General features: G+C 42.3%; 1 protein-coding gene across 2 annotated transcripts in view; it reads right to left on the bottom strand.

Moving 5' to 3' along the window:
• Positions 1-3787: 3787 nt before the first annotated feature.
• The window catches only part of LOC116699636 (cadherin-6), an 82871-nt gene continuing 66411 nt past the window's right edge, over positions 3788-20247 (bottom strand). For both annotated transcript variants that reach the window (XM_032532318.1, XM_032532319.1), the window contains exons 8-12: positions 17746-17882; positions 16227-16348; positions 13009-13126; positions 11491-11742; positions 3788-8788 (exon numbers count right to left, since the gene is read on the bottom strand). In XM_032532318.1, coding sequence (XP_032388209.1) covers positions 8238-8788; positions 11491-11742; positions 13009-13126; positions 16227-16348; positions 17746-17882 — 1180 coding nt within the window. In that variant the 3' untranslated portion in view covers positions 3788-8237. The remainder of the gene's footprint in view (positions 8789-11490; positions 11743-13008; positions 13127-16226; positions 16349-17745; positions 17883-20247) is intronic.

The following is a 20247-nucleotide window of genomic DNA, read 5'->3' as shown; positions in this document are numbered from 1 at the left end:
TGAATTTTAAGCGAAGATTTTGAGTTCTTTTCAGAGATTATAAGTCACTGGCTGCAATAACGTTTTTCTTATTCAGTTCAATTCAATTGTATTTAGAGCATCACATCATAACAAGAGTTATCTCAAGACACTTTACAGATAGAGTAGGTCTAGACCACACTCTATCATTTACAAGGACCCAACAGGTCCAGTATTTACCCCAGGAACAAGCATTTTGACGAGGGAAAACTTCCTTTAAGGGAGAAACCGGACCGAGACTCTTGGTAGGTGCCGGTTGGGGGGTGGGGGGGGGGGTGTTGGGGTGATGACCAGTGGCAATTATGGTAACAGTAAAGATAATGGAACTATGATTAGAAATAGTAGTTGTAGTAGTTCATTGCGTAGCAGGGCACTGCAGGGCGTACATTTAATTGAATTGAATCAAAAAGCAGCAACGCTCGATTAAAAATGTCGGGATTTTTTTCTCTCGTCGTCTGTGTTTCTGAGTAGCGGCCTTCCTCAGTTTTCGTGTCGTGTTCTTCTGCCCGTGGCGGAGACAGAAGCCCGGCCCTGTGGGTCCCACACAGCTCCACACCCCCATCACGCAGCCCGGTGCCGTGTTCAAACCGGGCCTTAAAGAATGAATGGTCATGCATTTTTGAGTCAATCTGTGTATGCATTTCTGAATATACAGCGTCTGTACGTGTGTGTATGGTGGTGTCTTTGAGCGGGGGCGGGTTTAGTGAGTTTGACAGTCATATTTTATACCCGTACATGACAGCCCCATCAAAGATTAACAGTGAGTAAAAAAGACACAAACCACTAATGGAGGCACACAGTGTACTTGTAGCATGGTAAAGCTACAGCTGTCCTCACTAATGCTGCCACCGGGTAACCGCACACACCACACACACACACACACACACACACACACACACACGCTTGGACTGAAGTGACTGATGTACTCTACCTCTCAGTCTCCTGTCCATCAGCTGCTGACAGATGGTGAAACAGAACATAGTGCCGGGTACACGGAGTAGAACAGGGTTAGAGGATCTAAATATGTCCGTCCGTGTGAAAAGAAACCCTGGCCCTCCATTCAAAAAATAAAATAAAGCCAACGGTCCAAAATGAATCATTCAGCAGCTTTACCACGCGTCTTCTGACTTCAGCCCAGAATTCAAAGTGTGGATCTTTGTAATGCCATTCTGTTTTATCTTTGAAGGTTATTTATTCATACTTTGTTTCAATTACCGTCAAAAATGTGGTCGTGTGGATTTAAAAATGGAAATCCAAGCAACGCTGGCCCATTTCAAAAAAATACAATGACATTGTTGAGAATGTATTCTAACGAAACAAAACAAGACGTCTGTAACGTCCAAATGCAAAACCAGACAGAGGCGTTCATCTTCTATTGGTCAAATGTCCGAGGCGTTGATTTGAGACTTTCCAGAAATTAAAGCACTGTGAGAATCAGCTATGAATGACAAAATAATATGCGTAAAAATAATAATGTGTTGGGCTCCTATTGGTCTGGATCCTGACATCCAGCATGTGTCCCTCACCTTCCGCTCCCTGGGGGTCGTTGTCCAACTCTGCTTGCCTCAGTTAACCCTAACCCTAACCCTAACCCTAATCAATAACACAGACCTGCTCGGTTCTTTCCATGAATGAGTTATGGATTTACAGAGAATGTGTCTACAGCATTTCCTCTAACCGGGACGTTTTGGGACCGATTGGTGGGATCGCTGTGGACAAAGATGCACTGGTATGAGCACAAGAGGTGTAACCGTGTATCCAGCTCATTTAAATAGCTCACGTTACTGTATTGTGTCGACCATTAACGTCATTTAACCCTCGTGTTGTCTTCTCGTTGACCATGCAACGTTTTCTCTTTCTGGGTCAAAATGAACACGTTTCCCAATGTTTTTGGCAAGTTCATTTCCCAATTTCTTGTTGTCACTTTTTCCAAGTCTTTCGTCGATTTTTTCATGCATTTTTGTGGCAACTTTTTAAATTAAATTTTTACCAACGTTCTTAAATTGACAGTTTTTTCAAATGCTTCAAAATTGAATAGGATACACTGGTATGAACACATGAGGTGTAACCGTGTATCCAGCTCATTTAAATAGCTCCCGTTACTGTATTGTGTCGACCGTTAACGTCATTTAACCCTCGCGTTGTCTTGTTGTTGACCATGCAACTTTTTCTGGGTCAAAATTTACACTTTTGTCGCCAATCCCGATGTTTTTGTTACTTTTTTTTCCAATTTCTTGTCACTTTTTCCAATTCTTTTGTCAATTGTTTTATGTGTTTTTTTGTTTGTGGACGATTTTTTTTTTTCCCCAACGTTCTTTCGTCAATAGTTTTTTTCAAATGCTTCAAAATTGAATGTAAAACGCCCAAACTCAATGAAAGTAACAACTAGTGTAGTGTACTGATCATTTATTTTAGTTTTTATTTCACAACCCAGAGCCTTTTGGTTTCTCCTGTCCCAGACTGGTGTGTGTGCAACATTTAATAAGACCACAAGTTTCCACACAGGACACACCGCTGCTAATTGGGTGTCACCGGTCGTGATCCAGCCACCAAAGCCTGTTTCACACCGTTCGGAGGAAACCCGGGAACCATAGCAACATGGCGCACACTGTTTTGAGACTGAACAAGCCACTGGGAAACGGTGACAGGGAGCCACCATAACCAATACCAAGAGCCTGAAGCTACCGCAGCTCAATGGGATTCAGCCATCATTCGTTGTATTATTTACACCTGTGCTTGTCCTACTGGGACTTGTCAAAATGTATTTCATGAGGAAAAAACCTAAGGGCACATCCACTAATTTGTTCAGAGCACTGAGTGTCTCCTTTACTTCCTTTTTGTACTGTGTGTGTGTGTGTGTGTGTGTGTGTGTATACTGTACGCTATATACTATAACCTTAAACCTGTTTTCACCATGAAGTCAAGACTGAAGACATTCTCTCCATCATGGACAAATGTTTGAGATGGGAAACTAAATCCTGTGGCTGCCACTTTGTGAGAGACGTGTCTTGCTGCGACACCGTCCTGTGGTGACGAGCGTAAGACGGGGGATGGGGGGGGCAACAGATTTTGTAGGAGGCTGGCAGTGGAGACACTGTCGTTAAAAATCACAATCATTCACTCCAGGTACAGATCTCTCCAGCCAGAAGAATCAGTACACCTCATCTGGTCAGTTGAGTAGTGTGTGTGTGTGTGTGTGTGTGTGTGTGTGTGTGTGTGTGTGTGTGTGTTTGTGTGTCTCAGCATGACAGTCTGGGACAAAAATATCTCGTGTGAACAGCGCATCCATTCTGACTTTTTCTTAAATTGTTGCAGATTCACTTTTAGTGTCTTGTTATTCCTAGGACTGGAGCCTGTCCCAGCATGCATTGGGTCAGATTAACCCTCAGGGCAACCCTGGAGAATAAATGAGCTGTGGGCATTGGAAATACTTTTTACTGAGCTCTGTTTCTGCTGTTGGACTTGGAAGAAATAACTGGAGGTGCAGCAGAATGTGTTATTTCCTTCTCTGTGGAGACTTCGTTTTACACTGTTGAATAACTTTTTAGAAGAACTTTTAATGAGAGAGAGAGAGAGAGAGAGAGGAGAGAGAGAGAGAGAGAGAGACGTAACAATGGCTTCCACATCACAGCTTCTTTCACTGTAAAATTTTATTTTTTAATAAAATTAAACAACATGATAATACGGTACGGTAGACTGCCCACAGTGGGTTTCACACCTTCAAAATGACATTAAAAAACAGTGAAGCTGGACAGTATCTTTTTATTTATTTTTTTTTTTTTTGTCCTTCCAGAATATCATCATTGTGTCCTATAAATATTTGGTACAAAAAGAATGATTTACAATGCAAAGAAAAAAACATGTGGACATTTGAGTGTGAAGCCTTCAGAGCAGAGCACGGTCACAAAACACAACTGGGACAAACTGTCGCTTTCACTGGAACTGCAAAAAAAAACACACAACGCACACTCCTGCGATTAATTCAGGATAACAAAAAAAAAAAATCGGAATCCGTAAATGATCCCGACTTCGTGGTTTCGTCCCTCACTTGAAATGTGTTGTTTTTAAACACAGCACCGAGGTTGACTGTTGTGGTTTCGGTAACTTCTGTGACAGCAGAGGAAATGAGGACCACGCTGCCTTCAAGTGTCGGTTAATTACAACACTGAACAACAAAAACGTCTCTCGTGATGTCCTTGAATGAGACACAAGGGCGGGCTTAATATATTAAAGACGTTTTTTTCTTCTTTTCTCGGACAAATCAGCGAGTGAAATCTGGGCCGTGACACCTTCGTCCCCGTATCCTCAAACAATGCGAGTGTCTGGGAAATAACGTCAAGCTATAAATGAGGTTCCCAGTCGATTAAAGACATTCGAGCTGCAATGCTGGCTGTGAGGGACAGTTTGAACGAATGAGCCCCAACACACAATTTGTTAAAATTAATTTAGGGGGCCTGAGTAGCTCGCCCATATACATGCCATCCAGCCTCTCTCTCCCCTTAATGTCCAAGGCTGTCCTGCCGGGACACAAATAAAGGCCTAAAAGGCAAAAACGCAGCCCACGGGGCTAAATCCTAAACGCACGGTACGCTGTTTCTGACGTTCATCTCTGGTGCCTCTGCTGCCTCTTCAGTGACAGGTGATAACCTGGTGATTTCTTGTTGTGAAAATGTTAGTGTAAAGGCCGTTTTATGCGTCTGCGTTGAATCGACGGCGGGCCCCCCCCCCGCAGACCCCTCTGGGTGTACACTGGACCTGACATGCACCTCTCGAAAAATGTATCTGTCACTGCCCAATGTGAGGAGAGTGCAGATTTGAGTTACGCATGTTCAAATGTAAACGGTTTACGGCATAATGCGTCATACTGAAATTTGTGAAATCCAGGAAATCATAAACTTTTGTCATTACAAACTATGACAGAAGATGGGAATCATTTCAAAAACGCTTTAGCTATCTGGCTATGATTGTTTGATTGCTAACGTTAGCTCAAAACCCCATTCAACTGACATTTGATGTGTTTGATTGCAAGCATGTAGCCATAAGTGAACCAACTTCGTTAAGAAAGTCCATTTTTACTGTATTGACATTACAGAAGTCTCTCGTTAGCATCTTATAGGCTGACTGCTCGTTGCGAAGTGACGCATGCGGGACTCAAATCTGCGCTCTCCTCACATTGGGCGGTGACAGTAACTACACGTCGCGGCTACGCACGTCTGGCCGTGGCTTGGTAGCGTTGCATCCCCCCCCCACTCATTTCCTGGTTCTCCTTCTCCATAAACAACATGAAATCAAGGAGAGGGTTAACTTCTCCTGCTACAGATGTCTCACGGCGGTCAGAAAACCCAGGGGGGACACTTTGGTTCTCTCACTATGACTCTCTCTCTCTCTCTCACTTCTCCCTGTACCACACACTCCCCCCCCCACACACACACACACGCCGACTGGACGCACACACCAGCGCACAAATATGAACACCAGGCCACTTGTGTAGGCCACGGCAAAAGCTCCGCGAGGAGCCTCCGCAGGAGCATCAAGCGGCCTTATGTATTTTAACATACATTTTAAATCTACAGCGTTGAATCCAAAATGTTTTGGCACATTGCTTCTCCGATTTGTTTGGTGTCGTGATAATCTGCTTAGCATGTTTTGTTAATTAATTTGCTCTAAACCGGCATTTATTGTCTTTTTTGGCCACGTGGCAGTCTTGTTGTCAACATGAAGTTGCCAGGCAACCTGGGAAGACTCTGGGAAGTTACTACACCAAGGCTAGAAAAAGAAATAAAACCCTAATTTTAGCCAATTTGGGAAAGAGCCATGCTAATGCTAGCTGTTTCCCCCTTTGTAGCCTGAATGCTGAACTAAGCTAACATAAGCTAGCAGTTATTTGCGGGAGCTCATTTACCGTACCGACATGAGTGGTATCAATCTTCTCGTCTAACTCTTGGCAAGAAAGCAAGTTAGCTTTATTTTAAAAATGTTAAACTGTTTATTTTATAAAACATTGAAATAATATCACCTTATTCTTTCTTATGGCAGTTGGAGTTATGCTTGTGTCCACCTGATAGATGTAAGTCTAATATTATATAGGATGTCACGAGACCCGGTAATTCGGTACCAGAATTTTGAAAATGTGACGGTTTTTGTTTTTCTACGGGGGATGCATTTCTTCCAGACCTGACGGGCCGGTATGTACGCCTTTAAGTGTTCTAGTCTGTTGCTAGTTGTTGGAAAAGAAGGAGAAAGCCGGCCAGCATAGAAAAACAGAATCGCAGCTCATCTCCGTTGTTGTGTACGACGTCTTGACCGCGATCATCCTCTGGCTTTACTGTCACATGACATCCACGGCAACGGCTTTCACGACTTCACATGGAGCTTGCAAAACAAAAGCAAGACTGTTTCTCTGTTACAGCCTAACGTTAGCACCAATAGATGACATTAGCTAACTTTAGCGCTTGCTTTAGTGGACCGCTATAACGTCGGTTAAGTTAACCTGCTCTGTGTGAAAAAAACAACAGCAGAGAGAAACAGACTTAATATGCTTTCTGTCTGGGGGTTGTTGTCATCCCTAGTCAAATATTTTCACTGCTTTTAGCTCTGGTTTGGTCTCCACCAACTCCTAAAAATAAAGTATCTGTGTTTTTTTCAGCTGATAAATGCTTCGCTATGTTTACCAGTTCCCGGCTGTGGGGATATGAGGTTAATGAGAGCAGCGAGACTCATTAAAACTGTAATAATGCGGGCCAGTGAAACCAATAAGCTGAAAGACGTTCCGTAGAGTAATTACCTGGAGGCCTGTCACTACAATCGAACCCTTTCACATTACATTTAATTATTTGATCCATTGTTTTTATAAAAATAAGGATTTGTGCAGTTTAATATTTAACCAAAACCCAAATATTTGTTCTGTAGTAGTTCTTTTACACTCAAACTGTATTTTGAAGTCTGAATAAAAAGTGACAGCTCTACTGGGAAATCAGGGCTTCCCCATGTCCTTCATGTAAATATCAAGCATATTCTCAATTAAAATACTTTATTTAACATTGTTCAACGTATGATTTCTGAAGTTGTATTTTGTTATAGAAAAAAGACTGCAGTGAAATTAAAGATTTATATAACTTAGTATACTTCCAATATAACTCAATTCAACCACATTTCTGACACATTATACACTTAAGCTAAAAGTCTAGAAATGATGCATGAACATTTATTCTTCTTTCTGTGTGCAGCACAAAAAGAAATCAACCAAAGAAAATTCAAAAACCTGCGTAAACATAAAGAAATCAGTGCATTTATTCATATGAGTTGTCCTTTTTTTTTTAATTACTCTGTGTCCCGAAGAAGGCGATTTTCAAGCGAGGATCCTTCAGAACGGCTCCTCTGGAATGGTCTTTTTTTGTAGAAGACAGCAAAAAAGATAAAACACAATTATGTAAGAGTCAATAGCCCCCTCCAGTCTCAGCCAACCGACAGGCATCCACAGATCAGCTCGAAGGGCAGCAGAAGGGCACTTAGTCAAAAAAAAAGAAAGAAAATCGGTTTCGCTTAACACACACTCTCCACCTTAAATCTGCAGAGGTAAGTGTGTGTGGTCCAGTCCTGAAATAACTACACTGGGGTTTTCTTGATTGACCTCTTTCCCAACACTTTCCTCCTTTCAGTTTGCCTTGAATGACAAATGTTAAGCCACATGAAAACACTCTGCAAAATGTTTTTTTGGTAACCCAGGAGAGATTAAAGAAAAGCCTGAAAGTATTTCAAGTCAAATTTCCAATATAAAATACACTCCAATTTTTTATTCAAAACTCCGTTCGGGACTGAAACGAGTCTTTGAAGAAGTGGAGCTGAAGGTTTTTTTGTGCTTCACTGGTTACGCTGGTTAATTTACATTTCTACATCCATTAGTTCCCATTCCCCAAAATCAGATACTTCAGACTTGGTATGCTCCATTTTGGATCCATGTTCAGTGAAAACAGGTCAAGGACCGGGTGGTGTTTTTGAACATGCCAGCACATCTGTTGGTTTATCATGTGGATTGTGGCTCGTCTGTATTAGTAAAAGTTTTCAGATTTTCTTAAAGCTCATCGGTTATGTATACAATCTCTAATATTGAGTTTGTGTTGGTTAGATGTTGCTGTCCTCGGCCCTGCATTGGTCAAAACGAAAATCTTTCCTGAACCCGACTTTGAAATGGAAGCGAGAGTGTGTTCGTGGGGTCTTTGTTAGGAGAAGTCCCCGTCCTCAGCCCCGTACAGGTCAGCTAGTTTCCTGAACCTGGGCCCCCAGTCACTCAGGTAGTGGTAGTCCTGCTCCGCCTCTGACGACGCTGAGCCCAGCGAGCTCAGCGACTCAGCCACCGAGCCCGCGCCCTCGTAGGCGTAGGTGGCCAGCGAGTCGTACGGCGGCGCCGTCGGGTTGCAGTCATTCTCCAGCACTCTCTGGTTGATGAACTCGCGTACGTCCCCGTTATCCCGCGACGGCATGCTGACCGGCGGCATGATGAGGCCGGAGGCGGCGGGGTGGAGTCGGCGGCACGGCGGGTACAGCAGGGTGTCACTGGGGATGATGTCGCGCCTCTGTTTGGCGGACTCCTCCAACACGGCAGCGGCGGCGTCCGGGTGTCGCAGCGCTCCGATGTCAAAAGCCTGGGTGTCCTCCTCTCCGCCGCCCTCGTCGTTGTAGCTCACCACGTTGTCCCGGACGTCCTCCTTGGAGATGATGAGGGGCTCCTGCTTCCTTTGGCGTTTCAAAGCGGTGAACAGAACCACGATCACTGCAGGAGACAACAGCAGAAAGATTAGACCCTTTCAGAATAAAGAGATGGGGATATCCAGCTAATGAATAGATAATAATTTAAAGGAATCTTAACCGACTGTGTAATGTATATGTTGAAAGTCAATTATTCATAATTGCTAACGCATTTTAAAAGTGGTAAATAGGTATAGACGATAAGCAAGTGAATGAGTGGATTGTAACGCAACGAATGGGCAAGGTTCTGTATGTTGGTTACAGCGAACCTTGGGTCTTGATGAAGAGAGCTCTCAGAAAGGGACTGGATACGTTCATCATGAATAAGTAGAACCCATGACATCTGGGCCTTTTATGCCCAAGCATTGGCCACGTAGTGGTGTGTGTTAAAGAGGTATCCACATCAACTGCCCCAGTGGGTCAGTCCCCCGTCCATATAGAATATGTAACTCTGTGGAAAGATAGTCTTGATATGATGGAGAACAAAAACAAATATTTGGGTAACAATGCAACTGTTAATGGTAGTTTTTTTAGGCTAACCTGGGGATTTCCTGTCTGTGTTTGGATTTACTTTTAGAGATGTTCCCAGATTCCCAAATCTAAGCAATTTCCTTGGCGAGTACTATCTTACAATTACAGATAGGGCTGCACAGGCTGGTTACAGGCAGACAGGACGGCAGCCTTTGATTTCAGAAAGGGCTCAGCCATAAATAATCATGCAGAACATTTGATTGGCTAAGCGCATGCAGGCCAGTTTGAATTTAAATCAAGCCTGAGCACAGTGGCAACAAGAAAGAGCAGAGGAGGAGTTAAGGTCAGGGAACTGAAATAACCGAGAAAGCTTGCACAGTTGCGCTGCAAATCACAGCAATAAATGTCTGCAAATTTGCAGAGAAGCATGAGCTGTGAAGTGAATGAGAGAAAATCAGATATTCAGAGAAAGAGTCAAGGTAAATACAAAAATACAGAAGGTGAGAGATTAGTATCTAAAGTAGGCAGTCAGTGTGACAGTGTGTAAAGCGTAGTACAACAAAGATTTCTGGTGGAAGAGAGATAACTGGGGCAAATATAAGAGCAAAATGAAAATGATGTGATGATTAAGTGATGATGAATACGTTCATTTGCATAACAATACTACTAAAATTTTGCTAACATTTTGCTCTTCTTCATGGTAAAGATACATGTCTGAATGTTTTTGTCTTTGTGTGAGTGATGGTACATGTCCACTGTCCACTTCCCATTCATTGTCTATGCAAGCAGCTGGGCTACGCATTTCGGTGGCATCGCAGCGACTTTCGAGAAGCGAGGTGTTATGTTTTATGTATTCTAAAATTGGTGTAAAATGTTGTTGCTAACTATTAGATATAAATTACCCCGGCCATTCACATGAAAGCATAAAAACATGACTGTGGCACAGCATTTAGTATGACATCATTAAATAGACTTCCTCTCAGCACCCCAACTCGTCCCTGGTGTGTGTGTGTGTGTGTCCACTAAGTCTGCAATGACTGCACTTTCAGAGGCATAAATATGTATTCATTTTCCCAGCAGCCCAGTGGTGTGTGACCACTGCAAGAATAAGAGGATAAGTGGGGATGTGGCGGCAGATGAGATGCATTCATTTCCATGTAAAGTTTGATCCTGACGAGCGGCAGCGGCAGACTGGAGCTCCGAACCAACATTGTTTTCCATTACAGCAAATGAGAAAGCACAGCGGCTGCCTGGGCTTTCAATTCTGTACAAATGGAACTACTGCAATGCGCACAGTCGTGTGATCATACATGCAACATGTCATTTGAACGTATCTTACTGTTCTGTCACAATAAATGTCCTGCTGTTTTACTATAGTTTGTAGTTGTTTTCTTTTTATGTTTTCTTTTGTGGTCTTTATTATAATTTTTCTTACAGTTATGTTTCATTATATTTTAACATCTTAATAAATGTGCATTGTTGCTATAGAATATTTTTAAAATAGCAGCTCTTTTGGCCCTTTTCAGTGTATTCTTTGACTTTAAGTATTCTTTTTTATTGAAAATGCCACTTAAATGGTGCTGAAGGCGGACATTGCGGGTGTGTTGTGTAGCACTGTGTACAAGGCAGGACCTTCATGGCTCTGCAGGTCGTTTATATTACTCTATCTTTGCCATTTTTGGACTGAGCCGATGAATTGAGTTGAGATATCAGATCGGTTTCAGGAGAGAAAAAGTCGGATGGGTGCTGGAGGATAACCGCAGCATCCCACTGACAACTCAAGATAATCTAAGGCTTTCTTACATTTGTAGAGCTGCAACTTTCATTGTCTATTAATCTGACGATTATATTCTCGATTAGGTGTTTGGTCTATAAAATGTCAGAAAAAAGTTAAAAAAAAATAATTTCAAAGCCCAAGATGACGTCTTCAAATGTCTTTTGTCCACAACTCAAAGATAAAAAAAGATATTCAGTTTACTGTCACAGAGGAGTGAAGAAACTAGAAAATACTCACATTTAAGAAGCTGGAATCAGAGACTTTAAAAAAAATAAAAGACTCAAACTGATCAATTGACTATCAAAATAGTTGGCGATTAATCTGTTAATCGATTCATCTTGGCAGCTCTACTACATGTTTTCAAATTAATCTCGTTATGTAGTTATTTCAATGTCACATATATACTACAAAAACAGCCCATTCACAAACATCGACTTCTACTATTTGTCTGATTCCCCACTGTGCTGTCCCATACTTACTGAGCAGTATGATGGCACACAGGAGGATGGCGATGAGCGCTCCGGTGCTGAGACCAGGAGAGCTGCTCAGAGCCTCTGCGTTACACAGCTCCATGTTGCCTTCACGGTCGCAAGTGCACACCCTCACGGTCAGAGTGCCGGTGCTGCTCTGCATGGGGTAGTCGCCGTCGGTGATCACCACGGGAACCAGGTAGATGCTCTGGTGAAGGCGGCTGTAGCTGGCTCGACGTGTGAGGATGCCAGCAGTGTTATCTGAGTTGAGGAGAGAATCACTGTAGCACACATGCAGCGCACAGTATTTGTGACACTTTTGTCACACAGCAGCGTGCTAAAAGATGTGGGTGCAACAAGGTAGAAGTCACTCATTCTATCTCAATTCAGTTCAGTTCAGTTCAATTGTATTGATACTGGCAAACCATAACAGAAGTTATCTCAGGTTATTGTCTTTTTTTTGTCCATTGTCTTTTTTTTGTCCTTCAAAAGGAAACGCATGTCCTGCTGTTTCATTGTGGAGATTGTTGAAGCAGTTCACCTTTGGAAAATGCATACCTGTCAACATTCACCATTTACGCGGGAGTCTCCCTACTTTTAACCCTTTCTCCTGCCGTGCTCCTGATTGGTTGGATTGTCCCACTAATTTCCCAATTTCATAGTGATATGACTCGAATGGGTGTTTCACATTATCTGTGATATGTCCAGACTGTACCTAACCCAAACAACCCCGCCTGACGTGCTACGCGTCACCGTCACGTTCGAGTCAGAGTCAACTGAGCTGAAAATAGATGAAACCGCTCCTAAAAAGAAGTATGCGTCAACATTTCTGTCCTCTGGGGCGTCTTGTTAGCTCACAATTCCGGTTCAATTCTGACCTGCAGCCCTTTGCTGCATGTCATTCTTCCGTTTGCTGCATCTCTTTCCCATTTCCTGTCTAAGCTGTCTAAAACAAAGAAAGAAAGCCAAAAAAATCCTAAAAAATAAGAAGTTCTGTCCTCTTGGTGCCAGGCCTTCTTATTTCTTCCTGCTAGCCACGTCTGCAAACACCATGCCTTTTGCAAAGTATGCCATGCTCTATGGACTTTAGCGTAGAGCACGGTGGGAAAAATGACGTTAGCAAACATGCTAATTATAGCGTAACAGCATGACATAAACAGGCTGTGGAGTCACAGAGGGGAACTGCCACACATCAGGTGTGTCTAAAGCTGAAGACATGAAGGCAGAGGTAACACACATTGTATATTTCAAATGTTTGTATATTTTGGATTGGCATGGATATAAGGCTCATTAAAAGTAATTTAGTTTACATCGGGGTGCAAGGTTATATGGGAGCGGGAACGTTGCGTGAAGGTCTTTTTCAACTGATCTCAGAAAATCTCCCTCTTTTTCACAGCCCAATGTTGGCAGGTATGCAAATGCCTTTGTTCAATGCGTGTTCCATATAATTGATCCAATTAAATGAAGGCACTTTCATCAAAATGTGAGTGATCAGTAAGGCTGTTATCTGGTCTAAGTGTTGCCTACCTCCGTTGTCCCGGACAGTGAAGTTGCTGCGGTGGGTCCCCTCAGGAGCCAGGCTGAAGAAAAACTTGTGTCCCGTTGACGGCTCATCGGCATCGACAGCACTCACCGTCTGGATCCGCTGTCAGAGACACCGACAGCCGTTAACACGAGCATCCCAGAGGAGTTACGTAAATTAAGAGCAGTAAATGAGTGAAAAGGACTGGCAGGGTTAGAGTTTCTGTTCACAGTGAGAATCTGATATCACACTTGATGGCAACTTTGTACATTTGACACTTAAATTAGATACCGTAATTACCTTCTTTTTTTCTTCTAAAATCCATTATGGCAAAATTATTTTGGTCAATATTGAAATCACAATTATTTAACGCGATTACTCGTTGACTTTTGGAAAGACGTTGCCAATATTAAAGGTCCCATGGATGAAAATCATTCACTTTATGAGGTTTTTGACATTAATATGCGTTCCCCCAGCCTGCCTATGGTCCCCCAGTGGCTAGAAATGGTGAGAGGTGTAAACCGAGCTCTGGGTATCCTGCTCTGCCTTTGAGAAAATGAAAGCTCAGATGGGCCGATCTGGAAACTTGCCCAATACGAGTTAATCAGAGAGGAGATCGCCTGGCATAATATTTCAGTCATAGCCACCGAGTTCAGTAAGTCCAGCAGGGGAGTAGAAATGTATGGAGCCAGACAGAATGTCTGCTACCACAACGTATCAGCCACAGTCACACGTACGGATAGTGTCAGTCCAGGACCTGAGGCTACATCTACACTACTGAGTTTGGTTTCTAAAACAAATATCTTTAGCAGTTTATGTAGCACATTATGGGGTACTGATGTCATTTAGGCGGAAAGCGACAGTAAAGCTTCATTTTACTTAATGTGTCGCATGCCAGACCTTCTCCACACTGGAGGGTGGCTAGTCCAACACATCCTATGGGAGAAAAATTACTGGTTTTGGCATTTTTTTTAAACTTGGTGTTCCGAAGCCTGACAGTAAAGTCTTTCAATTTTACTTTAAATGTTAGGTTTTTGATGTTTCCCAAAAGACTTGTCTATCACATCAGCTCGAAGGGTTTTGGATGCACAAAACTAAATGCCGGGCTGGAGAAAAATGGAGACTGTTTTGGTGCAGTTTTTTTAAACAGTTGTGTGTCGTTGCACCAGCAAACCTTGAAGAAAGTCTAGCTGCTTTGTTTACCATTTGGACTTTTCATGTATGGTACTGATGTTCAGTAGTTTGATTTACTCAGATGAGGACAGGTAACCATTCTCGAAGGCCGATTTTGTAGTGTGGATTAACGCAAGATCTGGGACCAGGTAAATACCTCAGATGGAACAGTGTTTGTAGACGTGTTGGATTTTAACAGTGGATATCGTGAGACAGCAAACTCAGATTGGACAGATAGTCTAGCTAGCTGTCTGGATTTACCCTGCAGAGATCTGAGGACCAGGTAACCAGAGTCCTCAGAAATCCACCGGAGTTTAGAAGTACAACTCAAATAGGCGGAAGGTGACGGACATTAGGCGGAATTTCCGGCGGCATCTGAACAATCCCAGTAGTAGAACATCGTTGATATAGACTCCTTTAATGTAATCAAACAAAGAGAAATGTTCTCCCCTCGTTACTCCGCAGCGCTGAGGAGATAGGTCTGGCAATGCGAGTCTACTCTGCTGGTGACTGTAATTTTCTTTAACTTCATAACTACAGTCGTATTTAATTGAATGGGAGACACTCGCTGAGAGATTAAAGGCTTTAACAAAGATTTGTGGCAATAACACACACACACACACACACACACACACAACACACACACACACAAACACAACCAGACCCGAGGAACAAGACACACACACACAAACAGATGATAAAATTGAAGCAGGAAGCAGGGGCATATGGAAAATACAGAGATAAATGATGAATGACAGGGCTGAGAAGGCAAGGACTGCCGAGCCACCGACACTATGAAGAATGTCAAGATGATGCTGAGTGTGCACGAATGGCATCAGCATTGTGTAGCATACTTGTACCTAATTGTGTTAAATTTAACCTGTGTGTGTGTGTGTGTGTGTGTGTGTGTGTGTGTGATTACACGTACAGATTTGTGTTTTATCCTATTAATTGTTGCATAATATCAGATGAAAAATCCTATTTACAATACTTCATGTGTTAAAGCTCCTGTCAGATTAGCTCGTCAGCAACCACAAAAGAAGAAACTGAGTGGTCTCTAGGCATAGCCAATCAGCTTTACAGCTGCAGGAGCGTGTGTTTGTGTGTGTGTGTGTGAATACAGTATGTACATATTTGCTTGTGCGCTTTAATCACATTTGTTGCATCCAATAGAGTGCAGTGAGATGACTCATATCAAGTGGTACTAAATTAGTACAATTACACTAAATACATGTTTAAAGCATTCAAATTCAGATTTTTGACTGATAAAATGTTCAATATTACAGAGGTCTGACAAAGTCGAAGGTGTTTCCCATTGGACAGAAAAGTCAGTCAATTAGGAAAAGTAAAAACCAGCTCTCCATGCAAGGCCTAAACAATCTTTTGCTGATTAAAATGACAAACGTAGCTGGTGGCAGATTAAATCAGTGGTCGCTGATTAATGTTAAATCTGTGAGTAACTTCGATTAAAGTGCTCTCGGCAAGCCAGTGTCTGAAAAGGGTATGGACTGTTTGCTAGACAAAGAAACACCACTCTCTAACACTCTTGTATGCAAAACCAACAATGTAATGAATGTTCTCTGGTAAATGAGCTTGCTGATTGCTTCACGCTGTTCTCATAAGTCAGAATCTTCCAGTTAAACCTTGATGCATTTCATATCATTTGTTGAAGATTATCAACTTCATAGTTCTGCTTTTTACCTCATTAAAATAAGATGTGCTCAAGTGCATGTATTTATTCCTGGATATGGTAAAAAAAATATTATTGAACCCTAATCGATTGGTATTTATTACGTATTATTCAGCCTCCTTTCTCGTATACCAAACAGCTTTTTGTATATACTTGTATCTGCTAGTTTCTGTTTCTGTATTTTTTGTTAATTTCTTGTTAATGTTTGTTTGTGTATATACTTTATGCATCTATTACCAAGGCATATTCCACGTAAGTTGCATGTACTGTGGCAATAAACACCTTTTCTGATTTCTGATCCTGATTGTACAGTACATTATTTCTACTTTCCAATAGCAGGAAGTGATAAAGCTGTAGTACCTGGCCGGCCTTCGTCCTCTCACAGACATAGGTTTCATACGTGGTGGCGAAGGTGGGAGCGTTGTCGTTGATGTCCAGCAGGCGGATGTAGACGGGGACGTGGCTGCTCTGACGGGGGTTATCTGGAAGGAAAACAAGAGGGGAAAACTGAACACCTGGCTCCACTTTCACACACCCTGCTACACATTCCCACTGTGAGCTGTCAGCTACAACCTCAACCATTACTAGTTCTGATAGCTACCACTGAGCAGCATATTGTCTTGCCTTGTCACAGCTGATGAGGGAGAAAGTTAGTTAGTCATCGTTTTTCATAAGCTGCATTTTCCATGCTTCCCTTTTGTTCACAAGCTGTGTCTTTAAAATACCAGCATGGCCAAACCTGGAACTAATCCCAGAGTGTCTGTTAAGGAAATGCATTTGGAAGAAAAGGGGATCAAGAGGAGGAATTAGAAACAGGTTGCAGAGACGAGGAAGTAAGCTCCCATTACTTCTTTTCCCGCTGTCAAATGTGCATACACTATGATATAAAAATGGATGAACTCTCTGGGCAATTTGACTCTCATTACTGGAACACAAGCATGTTTCTGATGTTGTAACCTCAACAGAGATAAGTAACACCTGCTGTTGTGAATGCTAAAAAAAAGAATGCTTGAGGTGTTGGACAAATATGTAGTTTATTTCTTTTGTTGTTAGGTTTTGAGACATCCATTTATGAAATATGGGCTTTCACCTCAGTGAATGGAGATGTTTCTGCACCTTATGCACGTTAATAAAAGGACAGTCGACAGGAAAATGTCATTCCCCAAACACTGTTCCTGCTATTCAGACTAGCTGATCACCTTGTTGACACACGCAGCAGGATACTACTTACTCTATTTACTCTGTTACTCATGTTAAGGTCTGTGGACAGACCTAAACGTGAATGACATTTCAGCAGAAATCATAGAGGCAGATATGTCACACTCTAAGAAATAAATCCCTAAAATAAAAGAAAAAGAAGTGGTAGCTCATTCCATAGACTTTATATTATTTTTTATAGTAAAAATACAGAAAATACTGCTGCTATTTAAAACTATCTCATACAAAGCTGCTCATTCAGTCAACTTCTGAAAAGAACCGATAAGACTGACAGACGTGGGTCGTCATTTCCAAAGGAATCTATCTGTGCCCGTCCAGACTACAAAGCAACCCCAGAGTTTTTTAAAACCAAAACAAGGAAAAACAAAAACATAAAAATCGCCAAAAAGAAATTCAAAAACGGTGACAAAAATTAGAAAAAAAGCTACGGAAACGTTGAAAAATCAACAAAAACGTTCAAAAACTTAGGAAAAAGCCCAGTTAAATTGTGCCTATGCATAAACATAGCTAAAGATATTTATTTTTGAAACCAAACTCAGTAGTGTAGATGTAGCCTCAGATCCTAGACCAAAACTATCTGTACACGTGACTGTGGCTGATACGTTGTGGTAGCAGACATTCTGTCTGGCTCCGTACATTTCTACTCCCCTGCTGGACTTACTGAACTCGGTGGCTATGACTGAAATATTATGCCAGGCGATCTCCTCTCTGTCCAGGCTTCTGAGAAGGAACACGGATCCATTCCCTGGATGGACGTTGAACAGGCGGTCCATGTCAGTGCGGCGGTCGATAGAGTACCTGCAACCAGGGAGACAGAGAGAAAGTGATAAGATCAGCCAGTGGGTTGGATGTACGACTGTTACCTGGTTGGATCTGTGCAGCCCCACCAGGGAAAACAAAACAGGGAGAATATTCATTTCTGTTAAGCTGTGATGAAGGAGAGCTCATGGTGACAGAGACCCGTCCAAAGTGATTGTGCAGTAGGGCTTGGTATCGAATTTGATACCGAATTTTTACGCACGGAAAGAATTGACTCTAAAGGGTTGAGTATTGACATTCAATACTCAATACCAAAACCTAAGCACTATATCTCATCGTCGTCAGTGAGCCAATAAGCATGCAGCTGCTTCTGCCAAGATCTTACAATGTTTGTGATTGGCTGTCTAACGTAACGTTGTGTAATGTTTGTAATGTAATTTCTTTTTGTTTCAAAAAATTGTTATCGAGAAAAGCATCATTTAGGAGGAAGTCACGGTATTCTTACCGGTATCGACATTTTTTGAATGACACCCATCCCTATTGTGGAGTTATTTGTGCATATGTTTAAAGCTTTAGTGCGTTGATATTAATGAACGTCCGTTACATTCAAGCCATTGCCAAATGAGTTGCTGCAAAGCTAATTAAGACTGCAGCTCCACACAGCTCTTTGAATTTCTCAGAATGGCTATGTTCAGAAGATTGTGTCGTCCGGTGACGCACGCAGAAACCCGAGTGAAGATAATCTCTTCTGATGTGTCCATTATGTTTTTTAAGCCTCGGTGTCCTCCGTGGCTTCAACCAACTGCATAAGGGAGGGGCGGTGGTGCGTGCGCGATCACGTAAGGCTTATATCATGTCGCCGTGCCGACAGTTTTGCTGTCATTACTTACAATTCCTCATGGGACAGAACAGAAACAACAGAAACTACGCACTATAGCTTTATGTCTTCAAAGCTGTGGAAGGTACACAGTCAGCTCATAAACTTTGCATTACTGTGGGCCTGAACTGCTGTGTGAAGCTCTTTTATTGCTTCCCACAGGATTTTTTGTGGGATAAATGAACCACCGGCACTCTGGCCGGAAAAAACAAAAGCATAATGTATCTAATCATCCAAAAGAAACTAGTTATAGAAATGTTTCCAATGTGTACTAAAACAACCCTTGAACGTACACATTATCCACCAAAACAAGTTCCTTCCAGAGGCTATTTTGCAGAGGCACCGTGTTTTGTCCGTTCCCAAGACGATTGTGATTGGTTTAAAGAAATGCCAATAAACCAGAGCACAGTTCTGGCAATGCATACCTAGTTTTCTCATATCGTGCAGCCCTACTCTGAAGTAAATTCTTAAGCAAAAAAAAGATGTTAGTGGGATAAAAAACAACGGCCATTCCTTGATATTCTTACAACTGGAATCCCATAATTGTTTTGCTGCATTCTGCCCTCTCATATTCAGTCTAACTGTAGCCTGTTCAGAACATCACAACTACTTGAAAATCTGTTTCCCACTGTCTGTGGACTGCTCACAGAGAAATCTCTATTTCTGAACTAGTTGCTGAATGCAGCTATTCACAGCTTCACAGCACTCCATAGATAATAGAACTGAGATGCCTTTGCTCCTGTCTTCTCCGCCTGTCTGTCAAAGTGGAGGCAAACTGCTCTGTGAAACAGGAAGTGCACAGTGCAGTGTCTGCAATGTTCAGTGGCTGATCAAAGCTGGTTTCACTACAAAAATACAACATCAAACTGCTATCAGCTCTTAATTGTGTGCCATTCAATCTTAATCATGGTTTTCCATAAAGACATGTATGACTGTACAATAAACTTCCGCTCGTCCAGGCTCGATCGTAATTAGAAAGCACTCAACGGTAAAATAATACTTCACTGTGAATAGATCATACAGTCTCACACACAAAGGCACAAACACAGGAATAATTGGAAATGTGTGTGTGTTTGTGTGTGTGTGTCCTGGTGACACATCATTTTAAGAGCCCTCCATGGATCCGTGCCCGTTTTAATTGGAAACGTTCCTCATCAGCTCGCCGGCCTTAAACATTAAGAAAGGTCACAGTTCTAGTCTCCAAATGTGTCTGTTATGCCTGCCACAGCTCAGCTCTACACTCATACTGCTGTCATCCATCCATCTATACATAATGTCATGTTGTAATACAGTCTGTTAGCTATCATTGGACGCCTGCGTGGGGTGGGGGGTGGTCTATCTGGGCCCGCGGGGTTGAAGATAGCCAGATTGAGAGTGTGACAGCGTTTCCCAGAGTTTAACTGACGTTTCCCCTTTCATCAAGTTTATGTGGTTATGTCCGCATTTTTATATGTTTATCAAATATCAAACTGTCAAGCGAATGGCAGCACCGTTGGATACTGCACCAACTGACGGGTGGAAAGGAAA

This window comes from Etheostoma spectabile, chromosome 12 (genome assembly GCF_008692095.1).
Source record: "Etheostoma spectabile isolate EspeVRDwgs_2016 chromosome 12, UIUC_Espe_1.0, whole genome shotgun sequence".
Taxonomy (NCBI): Eukaryota; Metazoa; Chordata; class Actinopteri; order Perciformes; family Percidae; genus Etheostoma; species Etheostoma spectabile.
This window is presented reverse-complemented; position numbering and strand designations above follow the sequence as displayed.